The sequence below is a fragment of the Saccostrea echinata genome, unplaced genomic scaffold (genome assembly GCF_033153115.1).
Source record: "Saccostrea echinata isolate AGI-Se365-2 ecotype Australia unplaced genomic scaffold, CSIRO_AGI_Sech_v1 ptg000045l, whole genome shotgun sequence".
In the NCBI taxonomy this organism is placed as follows: Eukaryota; Metazoa; Mollusca; class Bivalvia; order Ostreida; family Ostreidae; genus Saccostrea; species Saccostrea echinata.
Window position 1 is genome coordinate 2,937,015 of NW_026889794.1, and position 20,225 is coordinate 2,957,239.

At 34.9% G+C, this 20,225-nt stretch overlaps 2 protein-coding genes across 2 annotated transcripts in view; one reads left to right on the top strand and one right to left on the bottom strand.

Annotated features, from left to right (window-relative positions):
• Positions 1-20,225, bottom strand: part of LOC133201776 (synaptic vesicle glycoprotein 2C-like) — a 378,785-nt gene that overhangs the window by 225,836 nt on the left and 132,724 nt on the right. The gene's annotated exons all lie outside the window — the stretch shown is intronic.
• Positions 13,398-20,225, top strand: part of LOC133201782 (interferon-induced protein 44-like) — a 36,727-nt gene continuing 29,899 nt past the window's right edge. The window contains exon 1 of the mRNA XM_061337584.1: positions 13,398-13,587. Within this exon, the coding sequence (XP_061193568.1) occupies positions 13,423-13,587 (165 nt within the window). The 5' untranslated portion in view covers positions 13,398-13,422. The remainder of the gene's footprint in view (positions 13,588-20,225) is intronic.

Consider the following 20,225-nt stretch of genomic DNA (forward strand, 5'->3'; position numbering starts at 1 on the left):
CTTTTTTCCATAATAACTTCGGAAATGCAATTTAACACAAATAGACAGTTTTTCCATAACTGTGGTATTGCTCTTTCTTGCCAAAAACAAAGTAAACTTCAAAAATAAAAAAAAGTGAGTTGCTTTAATCGAATTTGCTGAGAGATAGTAAATTTGACGCTCAGGCAAAAAACAGTATGAATTTTATCTTGACTTTTTAAACATTTATTCATTTTTTGGCAAAGTCTGTTGAGTGAATATGTAAAATTTTTTCCAAAAATATTAATTGACATATGTATTTCAAATTCCTAGCGTATGATACATGTAACGTGGAAAAATGCTTTGAATAAAAATATGTATGACTAAAATTCCAAGATATTAAATTTAACGAATGTGTAGATTTATAAAACTTTCTATTAAATATCTTTCCACCACAAGAAACAGTCTCCCATAAATCTTGTTTCTTTATGATCTTATGACCAGTTTTTAAATTGAATGTTTTATAATTTGCATTGTTTAATTCAAATATGTTATGAAAAATGAAATTGTAATAAATACTTTTGAAGTGAGAGGTTATTACTGAACTTTTCGTAAAAGCCAACGAGTAACATACCTTAAATAGCAACGTATATACGACATCATGTGATGTCACAGTCAACCTTCAAACATATCCTCGTGCGGTTTGAAGAGGCGGATACAAGTTTTATTTTGAAGTAAATGTGTATCAAACAACTGTGCTCGCCCCTAGCTTTTGCACTGTCAACATATTACTTATTCCAATACAATAGGCAATTTAAATTCAAAATAATTCTAATGAATGTCAAATTGCAAACATTGCTTAGCGCTTTCCAGTACTTTCAGTACTTTGATTTTAAATATTATTTATTATTATTTTTTCCTTAAAATTTCTGGTAGGAACCCTCTGTGCTCTTCAGAGCTTCTCATAGGTATAAAGAACCAAAAAACTGACTTCGTTTCCACTGGAAAGTACGTGAGAAGGGTCCACATGTTTCCATTCCCCTAAAATATATTTTTCACAATTGTTTAGTTCCCCTTTCGTTTGCAGGAGGATAAAACGTACGCTCAACTAGGACCTCGGGTCACCCGCAAATATTTCGTCATTTTGCGTAGTAATAAAACATTATATGAACAGGGATGGGGTCAATTACATAGGAAAGTAATTAATTAAATTACAATTACTGGCCCAAAACCTTCAATTAAATTACCATTACCATTACAAGGATTTTGAAATGTAATTAATTAAATTACAATTACTTTGCAAATGTAATTAATTAAATTACACATTACATTAAAAAAAACGTATGAAAATAATCAATGATAAATAGTCATGAATGTTCATTTATATTCATATAGATTCAGTTCCTTTTTTTTTTTTGACATTAAGTAAACATTGTTTAGATGTTAATGAAATTTTTGAATATTGCATCCCCTAACCTACATGCATCTAACAGGTTTAAAAAAAGATTCTGCCACAATGAAGATATTTTACAGTGGGACATTTGTGACGGGAATACATAAATACTGACTAATAGCAAGTTTCAGGGATTAATTGACCCTTTTTGGTACAGGGTCCTGAACCCTTTTAATTGTGAAATTTTAGCTGAAAAAGTGGCAAAATTGGGAAATGTTGTTGACTTATATTTATTTGTTGATTAAAGAGTTAAATAGTGGACTTGTTCTTTAAAAATCGATCATTATGATTTCAAAACATGTTATTTCTATATATAAACAGCATCAAAAAATTAAAATTTGGTCATCAGTTGGGAATTGTTACCTACATTTTGGGAAAAAGAGCCGATTTTCAACTGCCAGGGACATGATCCTTTTAAAGGACCTGGATGCTGTTTTCCATTAATTCATGTGTCCGTTTTTAAGCTTTCTGATATATTTATGCAAAACAATGGATGCGTTTTGCCTTGTTTCTTGCTTTTTTTCATCATCCTAATTAAGCTGTATATCTCAGAATGTTAGTATGTGACATATTGTGTCAAACTATTGTCTTAATTTCCACAATTTTTATTAAAATAGAAAAATTGGTGTTATAACACCAAAATATATACTTTAAAAAGATTTGTGGGAAGACATAGTCAATGTGTGTGTACAAAACTACCATTAGGTAAAGTCAAAATGAGTGTAAAATCTCTAAGTTCAGTGTCAATATGTACATGACCCTAGGGCACTAATTAGCACCTCTTAATCACTCCTAACACAAGCTGTGATTAGAAGCCATTGGACTAGATGTATCAAGTGCCAATCATAAACAACTTAATCAAAATTATTAATTTTATTTGTACATTATAAACAGGGAGATAAATATGATTAAAAAGTTTTGAAGAAAATGCATTTTAAAGAGGAAACAGCAATTCACTAAATAAAGGAAATATATAAATTCTTTTTTCAAAATTTATTATAGACTATTTTGTCCAAAAAATCAGTTTGTTTCTTGAATAAAGTGTATGGGATTTGAAAAGGGGGGGGGGGGATTTCTCATTTATTAAACACCAGTGTAATTGAATGTAATTGAAAAGTAATTGTGAATTACATGCTTTTCTCAAAAGTAATTAATTAAATTACAATTACATGTAATTAAAAATTAGGCCAATTACACATTACTTTAAATTACATCGAAATTTGTAATTAATTACAGTCAATTACACATTACCATTACCCCATCCCTGTATATGAACTCTTCAGGCATTAAAGGCACAAAAGTAAATTCATCTGTATCAATATGGTGACCTCAGGTCACCCTATATTTTGATTGAATTTTATTAAAAATAACAATTTTCTCTGTCTTACTCCAATACAATTATATTAATAACTTTATATAGATCTTTCTAATAGATTAACAGAGACGTGAAGGTATGGTTTTAAACATTAAAACATGACAACAAGTTGATGTCATAATTAAGGCTCGGTGTCGGACGCCCCCCCCCCCTTTCACAAATGTTTCACTGGTTAACTTTATCAAACAATACATGTATTATTATCAGTAGTTTGAGAACCAATGTCTTTGTTACTGTGTTAAAAATTACACACAGGGAAATTGAGACTTTTTCTTCATTCGTTCAGTCATAGACCTAAAGTTTTCAATTTAGGTCAATGGTTCAGTATTATCTTCAGTCATCTACGATACTTAACTCTGCTTAACTAAAAGACAACGAAAAAAAAGGTAAAAAGAATGAAAACATTTCTTTCACTCTATAATTTATCCTATCTTACATCTGTTCCTATAGAAAAAGGAAAATCCACAGACTTTAAGAACTTTAAATGAGAATAAAATTAAGTCCAAATTTAGTTTTAATATCCTGCATTTGTTTTCAAATTAACTGATTTTCAACTACAAATTCAAATAAAAAGGTTGAGATACCAAACAGAGATTGATCTTAAAAATCCTATTAACAAAGGAATTTGAAAACAGGGTATAAAACACAGATTCCTAAATTCCTGAGATAGGATCAGATGCATGGGAGGGATCATCCCTGGTCACATCAAATTTATTGTCACAAGCCTGCTTTGAGCAATATCTTGCATATGGAATGATAAAATAATCGCAGCACAGTTAAGGTGACAAATGGAAATATCGGCGAATTTTTATATAGAAAATACATTCTTTACAAGGATGGGCGATTCTTTTTAGGACTTTACTATTATCAGACAAATGTAATGTGGTTGAAAACTACATGTTGGGGACGATTAGATTTCTTACCTAGACTTGTGACGTAATGTGGCAGTCACGTGATTTTAGCAAATATACCTGCAGTATTGAGGTCATCTATAAATTCTAGGGATGTCAACGAATAGTCGACTATTCGACTGTCAGTCGAATGGACCGACGATCGAATAATGAAAAGACATTCGAATATTATAATTCTAAAAAAATGCAATAAAAGAGTGATAACGATATGGAATTCTCATTTCAAAATTGAGAAACCGTCTTTCCTCGGAGACAGCATCCTCGCCAGGGGTCCTGAGTCAACACGTTGCCATTGGACCCCTGGCATATTTTATTCATTATCTGTGGGCTGACTGTAGCGACGTCTTTCGGAAAAATTACATATCCTGATTGAATGAAATATGCCAGGGGTCCAACGGCAACGTGTTGACTCAGGACCCCTGGCTTGCGAGGATGCGGAGACAGTTGATAAGATAATTTTCCTCTACAAAAAAACTTGATTTTCCATGTGCGTATAGAAAGTCCAGTAATTATAAATGCTTCACTACCGCGAGAATTAATTATCTACCAGTTACTGCTTGTGTTGTTTTTGTAATAAATCCACCATCAACATATATCTGGGCTTTGTTTGAAAAAAAATTAATTGGACTTGATTTTATACGATGTACCAATTATCTTTTATTTTTAGATTGCTCAAATGTGAGGAACATGTGACATGTTTTGACGCTTCGATAATTATTAGAACAATTCGCTTGCATTTTAAATTGTTCATAATTAAGGACATTTTGATAGCCAGAACCATCAATAAATGAATAAGCAGTAACTAAATGTTTAACAATTTAACAGCCACCTGGCGTTTGGATAGTGTTAGATTACCCCCCCCCCCTAATTTATTTCACAATAAGCTTTAAAAAAATATCGGCTAGCAAATTTTGAATGCTAACTAAAATAAAAACCAACTGCATGTACAGACCAATTTATGAATTCGATTGATGGAGAAATCATGAATTTAGGAGTATTAGATTTCTAAATTTATTTCATATAATCTTGCTATCCAACGTTACGCTGCATTAATTTTTATGTTACTTTTTAAACAGATTAAGGGTTTTTTAGTTATAAATACGTCATGTACCAGTGAAGTTTGAAATAAAATTTTATTTTCAGAAAATGTTCCGAATATTCGACTATCGTTCGAATAATGCAATCGAATAATCGACTAAGAAAAATAAATATTTTGACATCCCTAATAAATTCCAATATTGCAAGGGCATAACCACGTTGAAAATCTAAGTTTAATTTATAATTATTTTCAACACTCTTTGTAGTTTGTGAAAAGTGCTGCGAACCTATATAGATTCTACTATATGACTGCTAAAATCACGTTTGTTAGACCGTATACTGAGTATTTTGCTGGTCAAGTACATTAAATATTAGATATAATTAATTCATTTGCAAGATTTCATCAGGTTCGCAGCACTTTTCAAATATCTTCATACCTCTTGAGTTTATGTGTAAAAGCTTGTCATAATTCATTGAGGGTATGCCCTTGCAATATATCGATTTATTACGACCCTTCTATTACCCTTCAATGAATCTGCATACAAATATTCGGCAGTATCGCTTGTCTAGGAAATGTACGGAAAGTATATGATTAAAATCATTTTTAAATATACATCGCATCCAAGTTAATGGCCTCTTATATATCTGCAAATATATTTTATTTACTTACAAAATACATTTTTCATTGTATAAAATATAACTTGATCCGCCTCTCACTGCATACAAACTGCGTCAAATTTTGCGATATGACGTCACATTGACAAGTGCATATGCGATCAGTGAATTGTTTATATATTGCTCTGTGGGATTAAACCAAAGACAAAAATACATGCAATAGTAAGTATTGATGTAGTTTAAAGCTATCCAACAGTTTAAAATAGCAAATCATTTCATTTTGCGGTAATTTGAAGAACATATACATTTGTGTGATGTCATAGTAAGCATTTCCCGTAAAAATTAGGCCCCGCCTCCTTACTGCAGCCTTAACTGTGCTGCAATGTGTCATATCAATTCGGAGACCGGAGGTCATAAGGTATTGCATATCAATAAGGAGACAAGAGTGTGCAAAACAGTCACCAGATACCACCAATGTGGAGACTAGTGGTAAACTAATGTTTCATATCAAAACGGAGACTAGAGGTCACCTTATATTGTACATCAATAGGGAGACCAGAGGTCACCTTCTATTGCACATCAAAACGGAGACCAGAGGCCACCTTATATTGTACATCAATAGAGAGAGCAGAGGTCACCTTTTATAGTACATCAATAGGGAGACCAGTGGTAACCTTATATTATACATAATTAGGGAGACCAGAGGTCACCTTCTATTGCACATCAAAACGGAGACCAGAGGCCATCTTATATTGTACATCAATACGGAAACAATAAGACACCTTATATTGCAAATAATTAGGGATACCAGAGGTTACCTTATAATGTACATCAATACGGAGATCAAAGGATTCCTTATATTGTACATCAACAGGGAGACCAGTTTTCAACTTATAGTTTACACTAGTAGGGAGACCAGAGATCACCATTTATTGTATATCAATAAGGAGACCAGGGGTCACCTTATATTGTACATAATTAGGGAGACCAAAGATCACCTTATATTGTATATGGTACATCAATAGGGAGACCAGAGGTCACCTTATATTATACATCAATAGGGAGACTAGAGGTCACTTATTATGTACATCAATAGGGAGACCAGAGGACACCTTATATTGTACAGAATTAGGGAGACCAGAGGTCACTTATTTTATACATCAATAGGGAAACCAGAGGTAACTCATTTTGAACATCAATCGGGAGACCAGTGGTCACCTTATATTTTACATAATTAGGGAGGCCACAGATGATCACCTTATATTGTATATCAATAGGGAGACCAGAGGTCGACTTATATTGTGCATCAATAGGGAGACCAGAGGTCACCTTATATTGTATATCAATAGGGTGACCAGAGGTCACTTATTTTGTACATCAATATAGAGACCATAGGACACCTTATATTGTAATTAATAGGGAGACCAAAGGTTACCTTATATTGTTCATCAATTGGAAGACCAGAGGTCCTTATATTGTACATAATTAGGGGGACCAGAGGACACCCTATATTGTACATAATAAGGGAGACCAGAGGTCACCTTATATTGTACATCAATAGGGAGACAAGAGGTCACCTTATTTTGTATATTGTACATCAAGAGGGAGACAAGAGGTCACCTTATTATATACATCAATAGGGAGACTAGAGTTCACCTTATATTGTACATCAATAGGGAGAGAAGAGGTCACTTATTTTGTACATCAATAGGGAGACTAGAGGTCACCTTATATTGTACATAAATACGGAGACCAGAGGACACCTTATATTGTAAAGAATTAGGGAGACCAGAGGTAACTTATTTTGTACATCGATAGGGAGACCAAAGGTCACCTTATATTGTACATAATTAGGGGGACCAGAGGTCACCTTATATTGTACATCAATAGTATAGGGAGACCAGAGGACACTGTATATTGTACATTATTAGGGAGACCAGAGGTAACTTATTTTGTACATCAATAGGGAGACCAGAGGTCACCTTATATTGTACATAATTAGGGGAACCAGAGGTCACATTATATTGTACATCAATAGTATAGGGAGACCAGAGGACACTGTATATTGTACATAATTAGGGAGACCAGAGGTAACTTATTTTGTACATCAATAGGGAGACCAATGGACACCTTATTTTGTACATAATTAGGGAGACCTGATCTCTGCATCCATATAAACTTTTTGTGATATTTGGTTTCTCTATAACACTGTAATGTACAATATATGGAGACCTCTGGTCTCCGTATTCATTCACAACTTTACGTGACCTCTGCATTGTCTCCCTAATTATGTTTTATATAAGAGGACCTCTGGTCTTGGCATTTGTATAAACTCTATGTGACCTCTGGTCTCTCTAATGATCAACATAAGGTAACCTTTGGTCTCCACAATGAAGTACAACATACGCATACTGATATACAACATTAGATGACCTCTGGTCTCCCTATTGATGTACAATATTAGGTGACCTCTGGTCTCCCTATTGATGTATAATATTAGGTGACCTGTGGTCTCCCTATTGATGTACAATATAAAGTGACCTTTGGAATCCCTTATGATGTACACTATAAGGTGTCCTCTGGTCTCCGTATTTATGTACAATATAAGGTGACCTCTAGTCTCCCTATTGATGTACAATATAAGGTGACCCCTGGTCTCCCTATTGATGTACAATATTAGGTGACATTTGATTTCCCTATTAATGTAAAATATATGGTGAATTCTGGTCTCCCAAGGATGTACAATATAAGGGGACCTCTGGTCACCCTAATGAAGTACACCATATGGGGACCTCTGGTCTCCATATTCATATTTTACACAGCCTTATGTGATCAGTGGTCTGCAAATGATGAACAATATAGGGTGTCCTCTGGTCTTCATATTCATACACAACTTTATGTGACCTCTGGTCTCTTGAATAATGTACAACATAAGATGCGATCTGGTCTCCGTATTTATAAACACTTTTATATGAAATATGGTCACCTCAATGATTGATAAAATAAGGGGACCCCAGGTCTCCGTATTCATGTACAATATAATGTGACTTCTGGTCTCTCTACTAATGTACAATATAAGGACCTCTGGTCTCCCTATTGATGTAAAATATAAGGTATCCTTTGGTCTCCCTACTGATGTAGGATATAAGGGGATCTTTGGTCTCCCTACTGATGTACAATATAAGAGATCTCTGGTCTCCCTTTTGATGTACAATATAAGGTGTCTTCTGGTCTCCCTATGGATGTAGGATATAAGGGGACCTCTGGTCTCCCTGTTGATGTAGGATATAGGGGACATCTGGTCTCCCTATTGATGTAATATATAAAGTGTCCTCTTGTCTCCCTACTGATGTAGGATATAAGGGGAGCTTTGGTCTCCCTGTTGATGTACAAATGATCCCTGGTTTCCCTATTGATGTACAATACAAGGTGTCCTCTGGTCTCCCTAAAGATGTAGGATATGAGGGGACCTCTGGTCTCCCTATTAATATTGGATATAAGGTGACCTACTGCCTGAAAAAGGTAGTATTCCCCTCCCCTGCTCCACGTATGTGTATATTTTTTAATTTGTGTTGTGGTTAAATGCTTTCGTGTCGTGTTCTAAATCATTTTCTTACACCAAATTACTCAGTTTGGTTTTTAGATAATCAGCAGACTTTTTTTTAGTGATTTCTTATTTTTTACCCAATTGCGCAAATACTAATTCCCTTTTTCAATTTTGATATTTTCCCTGACCAAAATCTGATCAGCACGGACTAAGTGTATTCGAGTGCAGGCTGTACGATGAAGTGAGAACATGTTTACTGTTGAGAATTTACGGAGTTTATTACTTTTTTGTGATGCATATTTCAATAAATGGAATACAAGTTGTAAATCACTGTGCACATCTTTGAACGGGTACAGTAGTCTATTTCCAGGTATGAATAAGTTTACAGCGTAATATTCGGCGTGTTCTCTCGATATATGCATCAATTGTATTTGAATGCACATGGCCATGCATAGCAAATACGCTGGTTGTTTGTTCCATTCTTACGTTAGATTATTACAAATTGTTTGTACGAGTTTTACTGTGTATTATTTCAGGTTTATTGTGCATATATTGGTATGCTTTTAAAAAAACGAGCAACAATGTTTTTTCCTCCAAACTTGCATTTATTTTATTCAAAACGATAAATATTCATAATTATCGTCATGACTGTTTTTCTGTTCTGCTTTTAAAATGTTTTCATCAATTCATGTGTTCCCAAATACTTTACTATCGGAGATGTGCACACGTCGATAGCCAAACCAAAAATTAACTCAAGAGTAACGAGGGCACGGGGGTATATATCGTTACAATAAGACAAGGTGTTTGAAAGAAATATGGTGGAATAGTGGTACGAAACAAGTCATACATTGATGCAAATGTTGCGTTTTTAAGAATTCATGTCAGCTTTAATATCATTTACTAAATATGAACCTGTAAGTTTATATATATATATATATATATATATATATATATATATATATATATATATATATATATATATATATATATATATATATATATATATATATATATATATATATATAAGCACGTGTATGTATTTGTCCTTATCCAACAGGTATTAGAGTGGGAGAGAGAGGTGTATAGGTTTTGCAATTAAATAGATTAAAATAAAAAAAAATTAAAAAAATGTATCGAGATTATTTTGGTATGAATAAAATGAATACAATACGTTGCATTACTGTCCTAAAAGATTTCCTGGGATCTGTACTAACTTTAACGGGTTGTTTTTTTTTTTTTTTTTAAATTGAATCTAACAAATATATTGGCCAATCAAAAAAGGGCTTTCCCAAAGGATTTCAAGTTGAATGTAAACTTCCGGCTCCCCTTTACCAGTAGATCAACTTTGACGAGAAATTTTTAATTATCTGCAAGTGCGATGCTCCCTTTTCGTTGCTCTGTGCGTATATGTAAGTTAAGACCTCGAAAGACTGAACACAGAATGAATTTGGTTGCAGGGAATTTATATCACGGAGTTTCAGACGAAAATACAAGTTGATGTGACGGACCTAGAAAAAATCAAGATGGCGGCGATGTGAAGAAAGTATGTAACATCAAGCGCCTTTATCTGATTGATTCTAGATAGTCACGTGACAAGGTCATAAAACTTCATCTTTCCCCGTCGGCGTACTTTTCGTCATATTTAACCTTAACGAAAACAAGCATTTGCGAGTGTCCTAAGTCGATGGATAGGTAACAACTATTCCTTAGCCAAGCGCTCGGCACTTTGAAGTGAAAGTTGCGGGACCTTCAGATGAGACCTTAAAACAGAGGTCCAGTGTCACGGCATGCAATTCCTAACTGCTTAACTGCTCAATGGCCATGAGTGCCGAGTAAAGGTCTAAATTTGAAGCCCTTCACCGTTATATGGTGACGTCTCTATATGAGTGAAAAATTCTCGAATGGAACCTAAGACAACATACAATAAATCAATCTACCAATTCAAGCAGGGACAAAATTAGCGATCTTTTAACCAATAAGGTTGATTATAAAAAAATCGAATATATCAAAGACAATTTTCTGCGAAGTATCAGAGGGACTTAAGTTAAAGGGTTTTTATCATGTATCTAAATTTCTTAAAAATGAAAGACTGTTATATTCTTGAAACATATGATTATCGTTTATTATGAAATAATTTTGAAAAGAGTCATAACTAGGCGATAAAACCCCCGTAATATTACGTTCTCGAAGTAAAAATATCCACTAATGAGATAGGGGTCACGTGGTACTGAAGAGTCATTGGTGGCAATGGTCAATTAAAACTCGTAAATAGACAACACAGTAAAGTCGGTAAAAATTTTGGCATCGACGATATTCTTTTGGTTATGGAAGGTCAATCTTTTATGTATGAATGTGTAGCAGAGAGAAATAACCAAGAAAGTCTACCGACAATAGGAGAGGACACCAAAAACAAAGCCGTTGACAACTCGGGACTTTGACTAAATAGAACGAATTACTAAAGTTTGAAGCTGAATTTGTCCAAAATCTTATGGGTGAAAAGAAGAAAACATTTGCTGTGGCCTTCAACTCGACATTTAGATACATCGACGACGTATTGTCAATTAACAATTGTTATTTGCATTCCTATGTCGATACGATATATCCTGGTGAGCTTGAGATAAAAGATACCACAGAGTCTGACACATCTGCTTCATATTTGGATATTTTACTTGAAAAGACGTTAATGGTAATCTAACATCCAAGCTTTATGATAAACGTGATGACTTTAACTTTTCAATCGTCATCTTCCCTTACTTATGCAGAAATATACCTTCATCACCTGCATACGGGGTTTATATCTCTCAGTTGATTCGATATGCAAGAGCATGCTCTACGTATGTACAATTTCTAAAACGAGGTAAATTACTGACAAACAAATTGATGAAACAAGAATATCAGCAGTCTCGTTTAAAGTCATCATTTCGTAAGTTCCATGGTCGATACAATACCTTGTCAGCAAATACAATTTATCATTGAGTCAAATGCTGACTGACGTTTTTCATACTAATTGTTAGGCCATTATTTACACACTGAATTGTCGACGGATTTTTCTGTTATTTCCCGATCATGACAAGGAGCACACGCGGGTGTGACCGGTCGGCAGGGGATGCTCACTCTTCCTTGGCACCTGATCCCACCTCTGATGTTTTGGAGGTCTGTGTTTGCTCTGATCCTATTTTGTATTGTTTAATGGACTTTTGAACTTGAATACCGTTCGTTATCTTCATATATTTCATTCCTAAATATTGATTACTATGACAATTTTGAATTTAATTTCTTCATTATTTTAATAAATTATAGATAAATGAATGCTGTGTATCTTCTATCTGTCCCAGTAAATATCATGTGCCAGAAGTGACACTTCGACAGTGTTCAATGGCGCCGTACGCCATTACGAAGTTCACAACATTCCTACTGGATTCTGTGCGACCTTAAAATGGCGTGTTGGGTATTTTTTCCGTTTTAAAAAGGTACCATGTCCCTTAAAATATTTTTATAGTACAGACAAAAATCGCGATCGGGCATAAGCAATTGTTCTGAATGGAGATAATTCCTTGAAGAAAAAAAGGCCACCTTCCATCTTTACATCAAGTCTAGGAAATGTGAAAAAAGTGTTCCTAAAACCTTTTATGTGCACATTTGTGCATCTTAAGACCACAAATTATACCTTACTAGCTGTTAATTATCCAATCATCACTTATTTATTTACTAACAGGTTTAATAGACACAAGAAATTAGCCGTTTTTATACACAATAAGTACTTTGCTTGACCACGATTGACACCTTTGACGTCAGAGCAATGGCGCATAGCATCGGGGATCAAAATATGCATATAGAGAAATTGAAACTTTAAATCGCTGAAACATCAACATTATTAATTTTCTAGCAAAGATTTTTGAATATATGATTTTAATAGCATGTAAACTTTGTCATATTAAAAAAGTTTGAGATGTGATAAAAATCCTTTAAGTCTTCCGTTGATTTTTTTAAAAATGAAATTAAATTTGAGAGCAGTGCCAGATTTAAAATTTTGTGTTTATTTGTAAAGACTTGGCTTGTTTTGATATCATAAAAAATATTGCATGGTTGTTCGGAGAATATAATTTTTCTTGGCTGAATAAATCTTCAAAATTTGAAATACAATCCTGCAATAAAAGTATTTTATGATTTATTCCTTTTACATGTTAATATCAGCAAATGATGATGATGATTACAATAATAATAATTATCTAATGTAAAATTTTTGATAGATATAATTTCCATACATGATATAAATATATGTACTTGTATCATCATAGAATTTATAATGTCGTAATAAAATGTAAGATTAAAAATTTTCTTTTATTCAGTGTTGTCGAAAGATTCTTGGCGAGAAATTGATCCTGAGATGTTCTCATTAAAGGTTTGTTTTAATTTTCATTTTAAGAAACTGTTTCTATAAGGCATTGTCTCATTTTAGGAGCATGATGTACATTTTTTTTTCTATCTGCAGTACAAAAAAGCCTTATTGGAAAAAATAACATCCATGGCAGTACAACGAATTGGTATTTGCATCAACATCTGTTTATTTGGTGTTTGCAATTCTGGGAAATCATCCTTTATCAACACGTGCGCCACGGCTCTTCAAGATGGTGAAAGACAGGTTGAACTTGCAACTGTGGGAAGTTCTTCAGAAAGTCTCACAACGCGGGTACGAGTATCCATAACACATTTGAAGAACACACTCTTTAAGTCTGAAAAGTGGAAATATATTGTTCTGTTCCACCTATGATTTATTCTCCTTTCTTTTAAGCTTCGCTGGGATATCAAATACTGTAAAAGTCAATAATTTACATGGGGGGGGGGGGGTAATTTTCTTTTTTTCGAGATATGAAGACATCCCTGAATTTTTATCTTCCACACAATGTTAGAATTACAAAGAGCAGTGCCATGCATAACTACCCTAATAAAAACACTATAGTTAACCATAAGAAATTGTAGTGATCTATAGATAACTATAGTAAACTATAGTGATAACTTTGACATTGTGAAAAATATAGTTCACTAATGTGATAACGTTGATATTTTGATTAACTATTGCGATAACTTTGAAAACTTTAATTTATTAAAGTGATCACAAGGACACTATAATGATCACTATGAAAACTATGTTCAATGATAATTAACATGCCGTTGTGTATAAGACGAAAGCTCTATTTATCTTGTTTGATACACTTAATTACATTTGATATTATGTGACTTGATTCTGTAAAAGACCAATCAAAACGATAGACAAACCCTAATCATTTTCAATAATATTTTTTGCTATTAGTTAACATTGAAAAACATAGTTTTAAAAATCAATAACTAAAAATAAACTTTAAAATAAAATGTTTTGCATGTACATGTAATGTGCGTGGAATTATTGGAAATGCAAGACATCAACAGTATTGGTAAAATGAGAAAATCTACAAAACTGGATAATACCTATTTTATGAAATTAAATGAGACTTTCATCAGAACATTATATACTGTAGTTATAAATTTTAAACTGAAACACCATAGTTATCAATTTTAAAATTTTTATTTACAATAGTGATTTCCTTGAAACTTTGATTTACTAAACTGATCTCTTTAACACTATAGTGATCACTATGATACTACAGTGATAACTTCGAAACTTGAATAACTAAAGTTAACTTGCCGGGATCGGGATTCCATGGTGAGCGGTTGAAAATCTTTGTGCTCCGATTATTGGGAGTGTGTATTGCTCAAAATTTCTTTTTACTAGTTATCTAGCCCTCCAGAAACTAGAAAATCAATAGTAAGTGATGTCCAATTGGACCCGCTGACGTTACCATTCAACCAGCGATTATATCAACCAACTAAGGACAGAGAAAATTCGAACCAAATGAGTAGTATTTACACCTGAATATCCTAAAATGAACCTACATATGTTTATGATTATCTTAATATGGATACTATCCATATTATGTTCAGAAAATCTTGAGTTTAATGAAAAGAACACTGCTTACATAACAAAACCAACCTATAGTATACATGTATGGCTATCAAGAACTTTGCCTGCTTATCAGCATAGTATACATAACTACGTACGACCAAAGTGCCTCATCAAGCTATTATTACTTATTGGTGGTCAAGTCGAATGTAACCCAGGCCCAGTAAAGTATCCCTGTGGCATATGCACAAGGGCAGTAAAAACTGGTTAACGTGGTGTTGCCTGTGATAAATGTGACAAATGGTATCACACTTCGTGTATGTCCATGACTACCCCAGAGTATATCCATCTTGCTAACACTTCCATAGTGTGGATTTGTAGTGCTTGCAACACCCCAAACAGCAGCAAGATCTACAATTCCATTTCAGTGGAAGAGAACACATACAACAGCCTCTCAGCCACGAATTCTGACATACTACATACATGCAGCCCATGCTCTTCCATTGGGAGTCCGTGTGCTACATCATCTCCTATCCGTGATCAGTCACCTCCCAAACAACAGAAACGGAAGTTTCTCAGAGTGGTATCACTAAACTTCCAAAGCATAAAAAACAAAGTTCATGAGACTGAGGTACTCATTGATAACTCAGAATCTGACATTATTGTAGGTACAGAGACTTGGCTGAATGAGAACATCTTCTCAGCAGAACTTATACCTACAACATACAATGTCTTCCGAAGGGATAGGGCTGACTCACATGGTGGAATCATCATTGCTGTCAAGAATGACTTGGTGTGTACGCCAATCTACACCAGTAAAGACCATGAGCTCCTCTGTGTTAGACTTCATGTGAACAAGAAAAAGTCAATCATCATAGGAGCCTACTACCGCCCACCCAACATCACTTGCGAAAATAATGAACGCCTGGCTGTAGCAGAGATGAGCAAGGTTCGCTCGGATAATCCTAAGTGTGACTTTTGGATAGCGGGAGATTTTAACCTTCCAGACATTAACTGGCCTACCCAATCAATCATCTCCCATCAATACCCAAGCAAGATGTCGACAGAGTATTTGAACATCCCTGGTGATTGTGGAGTGGAGCAGCTTGTATGCACACCAACACGGGGAGACAAAATCCTAGACTTGTTCTTTACGAGCAACCCATCACTTGTGCAACGATGCAAAGTCATCCCAGGGGTAGGCGACCACGACGCAGTCTTAATTGACTCCTTAATCCAGCCGCTAAGAAGTAAACCGGCCCGTCGAGAAATATACTCATGGGATAAGGCAGATATGACATCTTTGCGAAGAGACATCAACAACTTTGTACAAGACTTTATCACCAGACCTTTCACTTCTGTTGACACTCTCTGGGAACTCTTTAGAGACTCCACACTTAGCATCATGAACCGACATGTTCCTCATAAGCTCACACGATCCAGGACATCAAACCCTTGGATCAATACAGCTAGCAGACGTTTATCACGCAGGAAACTACGTGCATTCCACAAAGCCAAGGCAACAAAGAAGCAGTGTGACCAGCAAAGGTACCTGTCTCTTAAATCAGAATGCCAGCGCACTATTCGTCTTGCCTATCAACAATACATGAATGACATTATCACCCCCAGTGCCTCAGAAAATCCCAAGAAATTCTGGTCATTTATTAAGAGCAAAAATCAAGAAGCCTCTGGTGTAGCACCATTACGGAATACGGACGGGCTCATAACCAGCGACCCACAAGCCAAGGCGAATATATTAAACGAACAGTTTAAATCCGTATTTACAACGGAGGACACTAGCCGAGCTCCAGACAAGGGTCCCAGCCCATTCCTAACAATGGACAGCATAATCATTAATCCACGTGGTGTGTACAAGCTATTAAGTAACTTACAACCACACAAGGCTACAGGACCAGATGCCATTTCAGCACGTTTTCTGAAGGAATTGGCAGAGGAGATTACACCTGCATTGACCTTTCTATTCCAAACGTCTTTGAATTGTGGATGTGTACCAGATGACTGGAAGATGGCCCATGTAGTTCCCATCTTTAAGAAAGGCGACAAGAGTGCAGCGGCAAATTATCGTCCTGTATCACTTACAGCAATTTGCTCCAAGATCCTGGAACACATTCTCCATTCTAACATCATGGACCACTTTGAAAGGAACTCTATCCTTACACCAGCACAGCACGGATTTCGTAGTAAGCGATCATGTGAGACTCAACTTATTGCCACAGTACAAGATCTTGCTAGTAGCCTATCGAATGGAAACCAGATTGACGTCATCTTACTGGATTTCGCCAAAGCATTCGATAAGGTACCACACCAACGTCTCCTCCACAAACTGAATTATTATGGGATTCGTGGCTGCACTCTACAATGGATAGAAAGTTTCTTATCAGACAGAAAACAGCGAGTATTGGTTGAAGGGATGTCCTCCAACATAGCAGACGTGAACTCCGGAGTACCTCAAGGCACAGTAATGGGTCCCCTATTATTTCTTGCCTACATCAATGACCTCCCGGAGGTGGTAACATCAAATGTTAAATTATTTGCAGACGACTGCCTCATCTACAGGACAATTCAATCAATCAATGACACAGTCCAACTCCAACAGGACTTATGTGCACTTGAGAAATGGGAAAAGGACTGGCAGATGACCTTTCACCCTCAGAAGTGTACCATTATCCACATATCTAAGAAACACCATCCAATTAAAGAATCATACCAACTGCATAACCATACCCTGGAAGATGTCCCAAGTGGTAAATACCTTGGTATCACAATTAGCAAAGATCTTTCATGGCGCGAGCATATTAACTCAACTTCTGCCAAGGCCACGAGAACAATTGGATTTTTAAGAAGGAACCTCAGAAGTTGCCCACAGGCTATCAGAAGCAAGGCATACACTACGCTAGTACGTCCAGTATTGGAGTACGCGTCAGTGGTTTGGGATCCTTTCCAACATCATTTAATCCAACATCTAGAAGATGCTCAGCGCCGGGCAGCAAGGTTCGCCACAGGTGATTACTCATCAAGGGACCCAGGAAGTGTGACCACCATGCTATACCAACTCGGCTGGGAACCACTTGAACATCGGAGGGCCCGGAACCGAGTGATCATGTTCTACAAGATCTACCATCACATTGTGGAAGTTCCGGTACATCATGTGCTACATGTCACCAATAGCAGAACCCGTGGTTCTATGGTAAACAAAATCCGCCAAATCAGCACCAGGGTTGATGTCTACAAATACTCATTCATACCAGCAACTATCATAGCATGGAACAATATACCAGCCACAATTAGGAATTCACCATCAGTGGACACCTTCAGACATGCAATACAGTCCATCAGCGTGTCTGATATTCTACACCACTAAATTGTCCACTTTTAACTTTTTATCCCTTTTAATACGGTGTACATAGATTTTTAGCTGTTCACTACGGAATTACTGGAGTTTTAACACTCAAATTGAGTTTACTCCATCAAGGGAAGAAGAAGAAGAACTATAGTCAACTATAGTAAACTCGGCGTTCAGAAATTTACAATCAATAAAGTCAATGAATTGTCTTTGTTTGACAAGGCACTTTCTATCTATTTCATATAAATGTTTTAAATCAGCATCACCATCATATAAATATCGTTTTAAAACAATTTTTTAATCCTTGATCTGCTTTTCTGAACCGGGCGGATTTCAAAAATACCCTGAATAATCAAACCGAATTACATATACTTAAACATGTAGGGGTACAAGTACTATTATTCATCTTTATTCATCAATCAATTCTGTTCTTAACAAGACCTGGTATACTGCATTTAAGATAAATTAAAATCATGCATGACCAAAAAAAAAAAAAAAAAAAAAAAAAAAAAAAAAAAAAAAAAAAACTGGTGCATTTTACAAGTTGTTAAACAATACTGCGTTCCAAAGCTTACTGATGGAGATGCAAAACAGAAAAATACACGTTGTAACAATTGTTCAAATATACGCAATCGTTATACAGTTGATTCTTTATTCTAAATTTGTAAACAATTTAAGGCCAATGGATACGGGTTTAACATGGAAAGAAATTCACATTTTCACTCACCTCGACTAAGTTCTATATCCCAGTGTCGGCGTTAGTGTTGGCAGGTTAAAATCCAAATTATATGCGCAGTGGTGACCAAACTGCATCTAAGAATGTACATTACCAGACATGCTTGGAATGCTGGATATGATATGACATGATTAAAAGTTTTGAAGGAACTTCAAGTTATTTCAAGAACAAAATTGCATGAAAAATGCAACTAGGGATGCATCGTACAATATGTATCTCAGATGCAGGATCAGACATGCATTTTTAGGGTGATTGAACAGGTTAATGTTTTTTTTTTTTAATAACAGTGCATTTTCTAAATTACTATAAGCCCTATGGTGACCAAACTTGCTTGATAGTGCATCAAAGGATGTTATAAAAAGATTTTATCTGACTTAGTGACCATTTTAAAGTTTTTGGAGCATGTCTATTCCAAAGTAACTTTAGATCCAATTCAGATGGTATTATCTTTTACCGAAAATTCAAACTTTATAAATGCAAAATTACTCTTAGTTACGATAAAATAGTTGATAATTTTATTTGGATCGATGAGTATATTAAGCAGAGTTTAAGCAGAGTTTATGATGCAAAAATATGAAATTAATGTTGTTAGACTTTGAAAAGAAAGCTGCAGTCTTTGCTAGCTTATAGTATTACTTAAATTTATTGACTGCGAAATTTTATACTGTTTTAAATTTTAAATAAAAGTGTATAGCCTTAATTGGAAATTCAGAATACCAATAATGAATTTCTCTATACAGTTTCACTTTATATTCATCATAACAGCCTAGTTAAGACAAGTGATCTAACGTTTCCTTCATATTTCTGTTATACTTTCTTGTTTTTCAATAGGCTCATTTCTTTGGAATATTCTGAAAGACCCTACTTCAAACAAATTTTATACGCAGACAACCCAAAGGAAAAATTCGCTTGGAATTTTTACCCTTTCATCCCAATTCTTATCAGGTTATCTGGAGTTCCTTTTTGCTGTTTAAACATCATCAGTCATCCGTAAAGTAACGAACAAATTTGGCTTTTTTCTTCAATCAATTTGAAAATATCCTAAAAGATAAATTTAGGGTCAGGATAACATCAATTAAAATTAAACTCGAGAACATAAAACTAAAACAGAATAAAGTAATAATGATCAAGAAGACTGAAAGTGGGGGATATTAATTTGGGTCTGTCTGTCCGTCTGTATTTCTGTCTGTCTGTAACGCTTTCGTTTCCGCGCGATATCTCGAGAACCCTTTGAGCTTTTACAAGATAATTTTAAATAACAACTCCCTGTGGTCTAAGGAAGACCCCTAT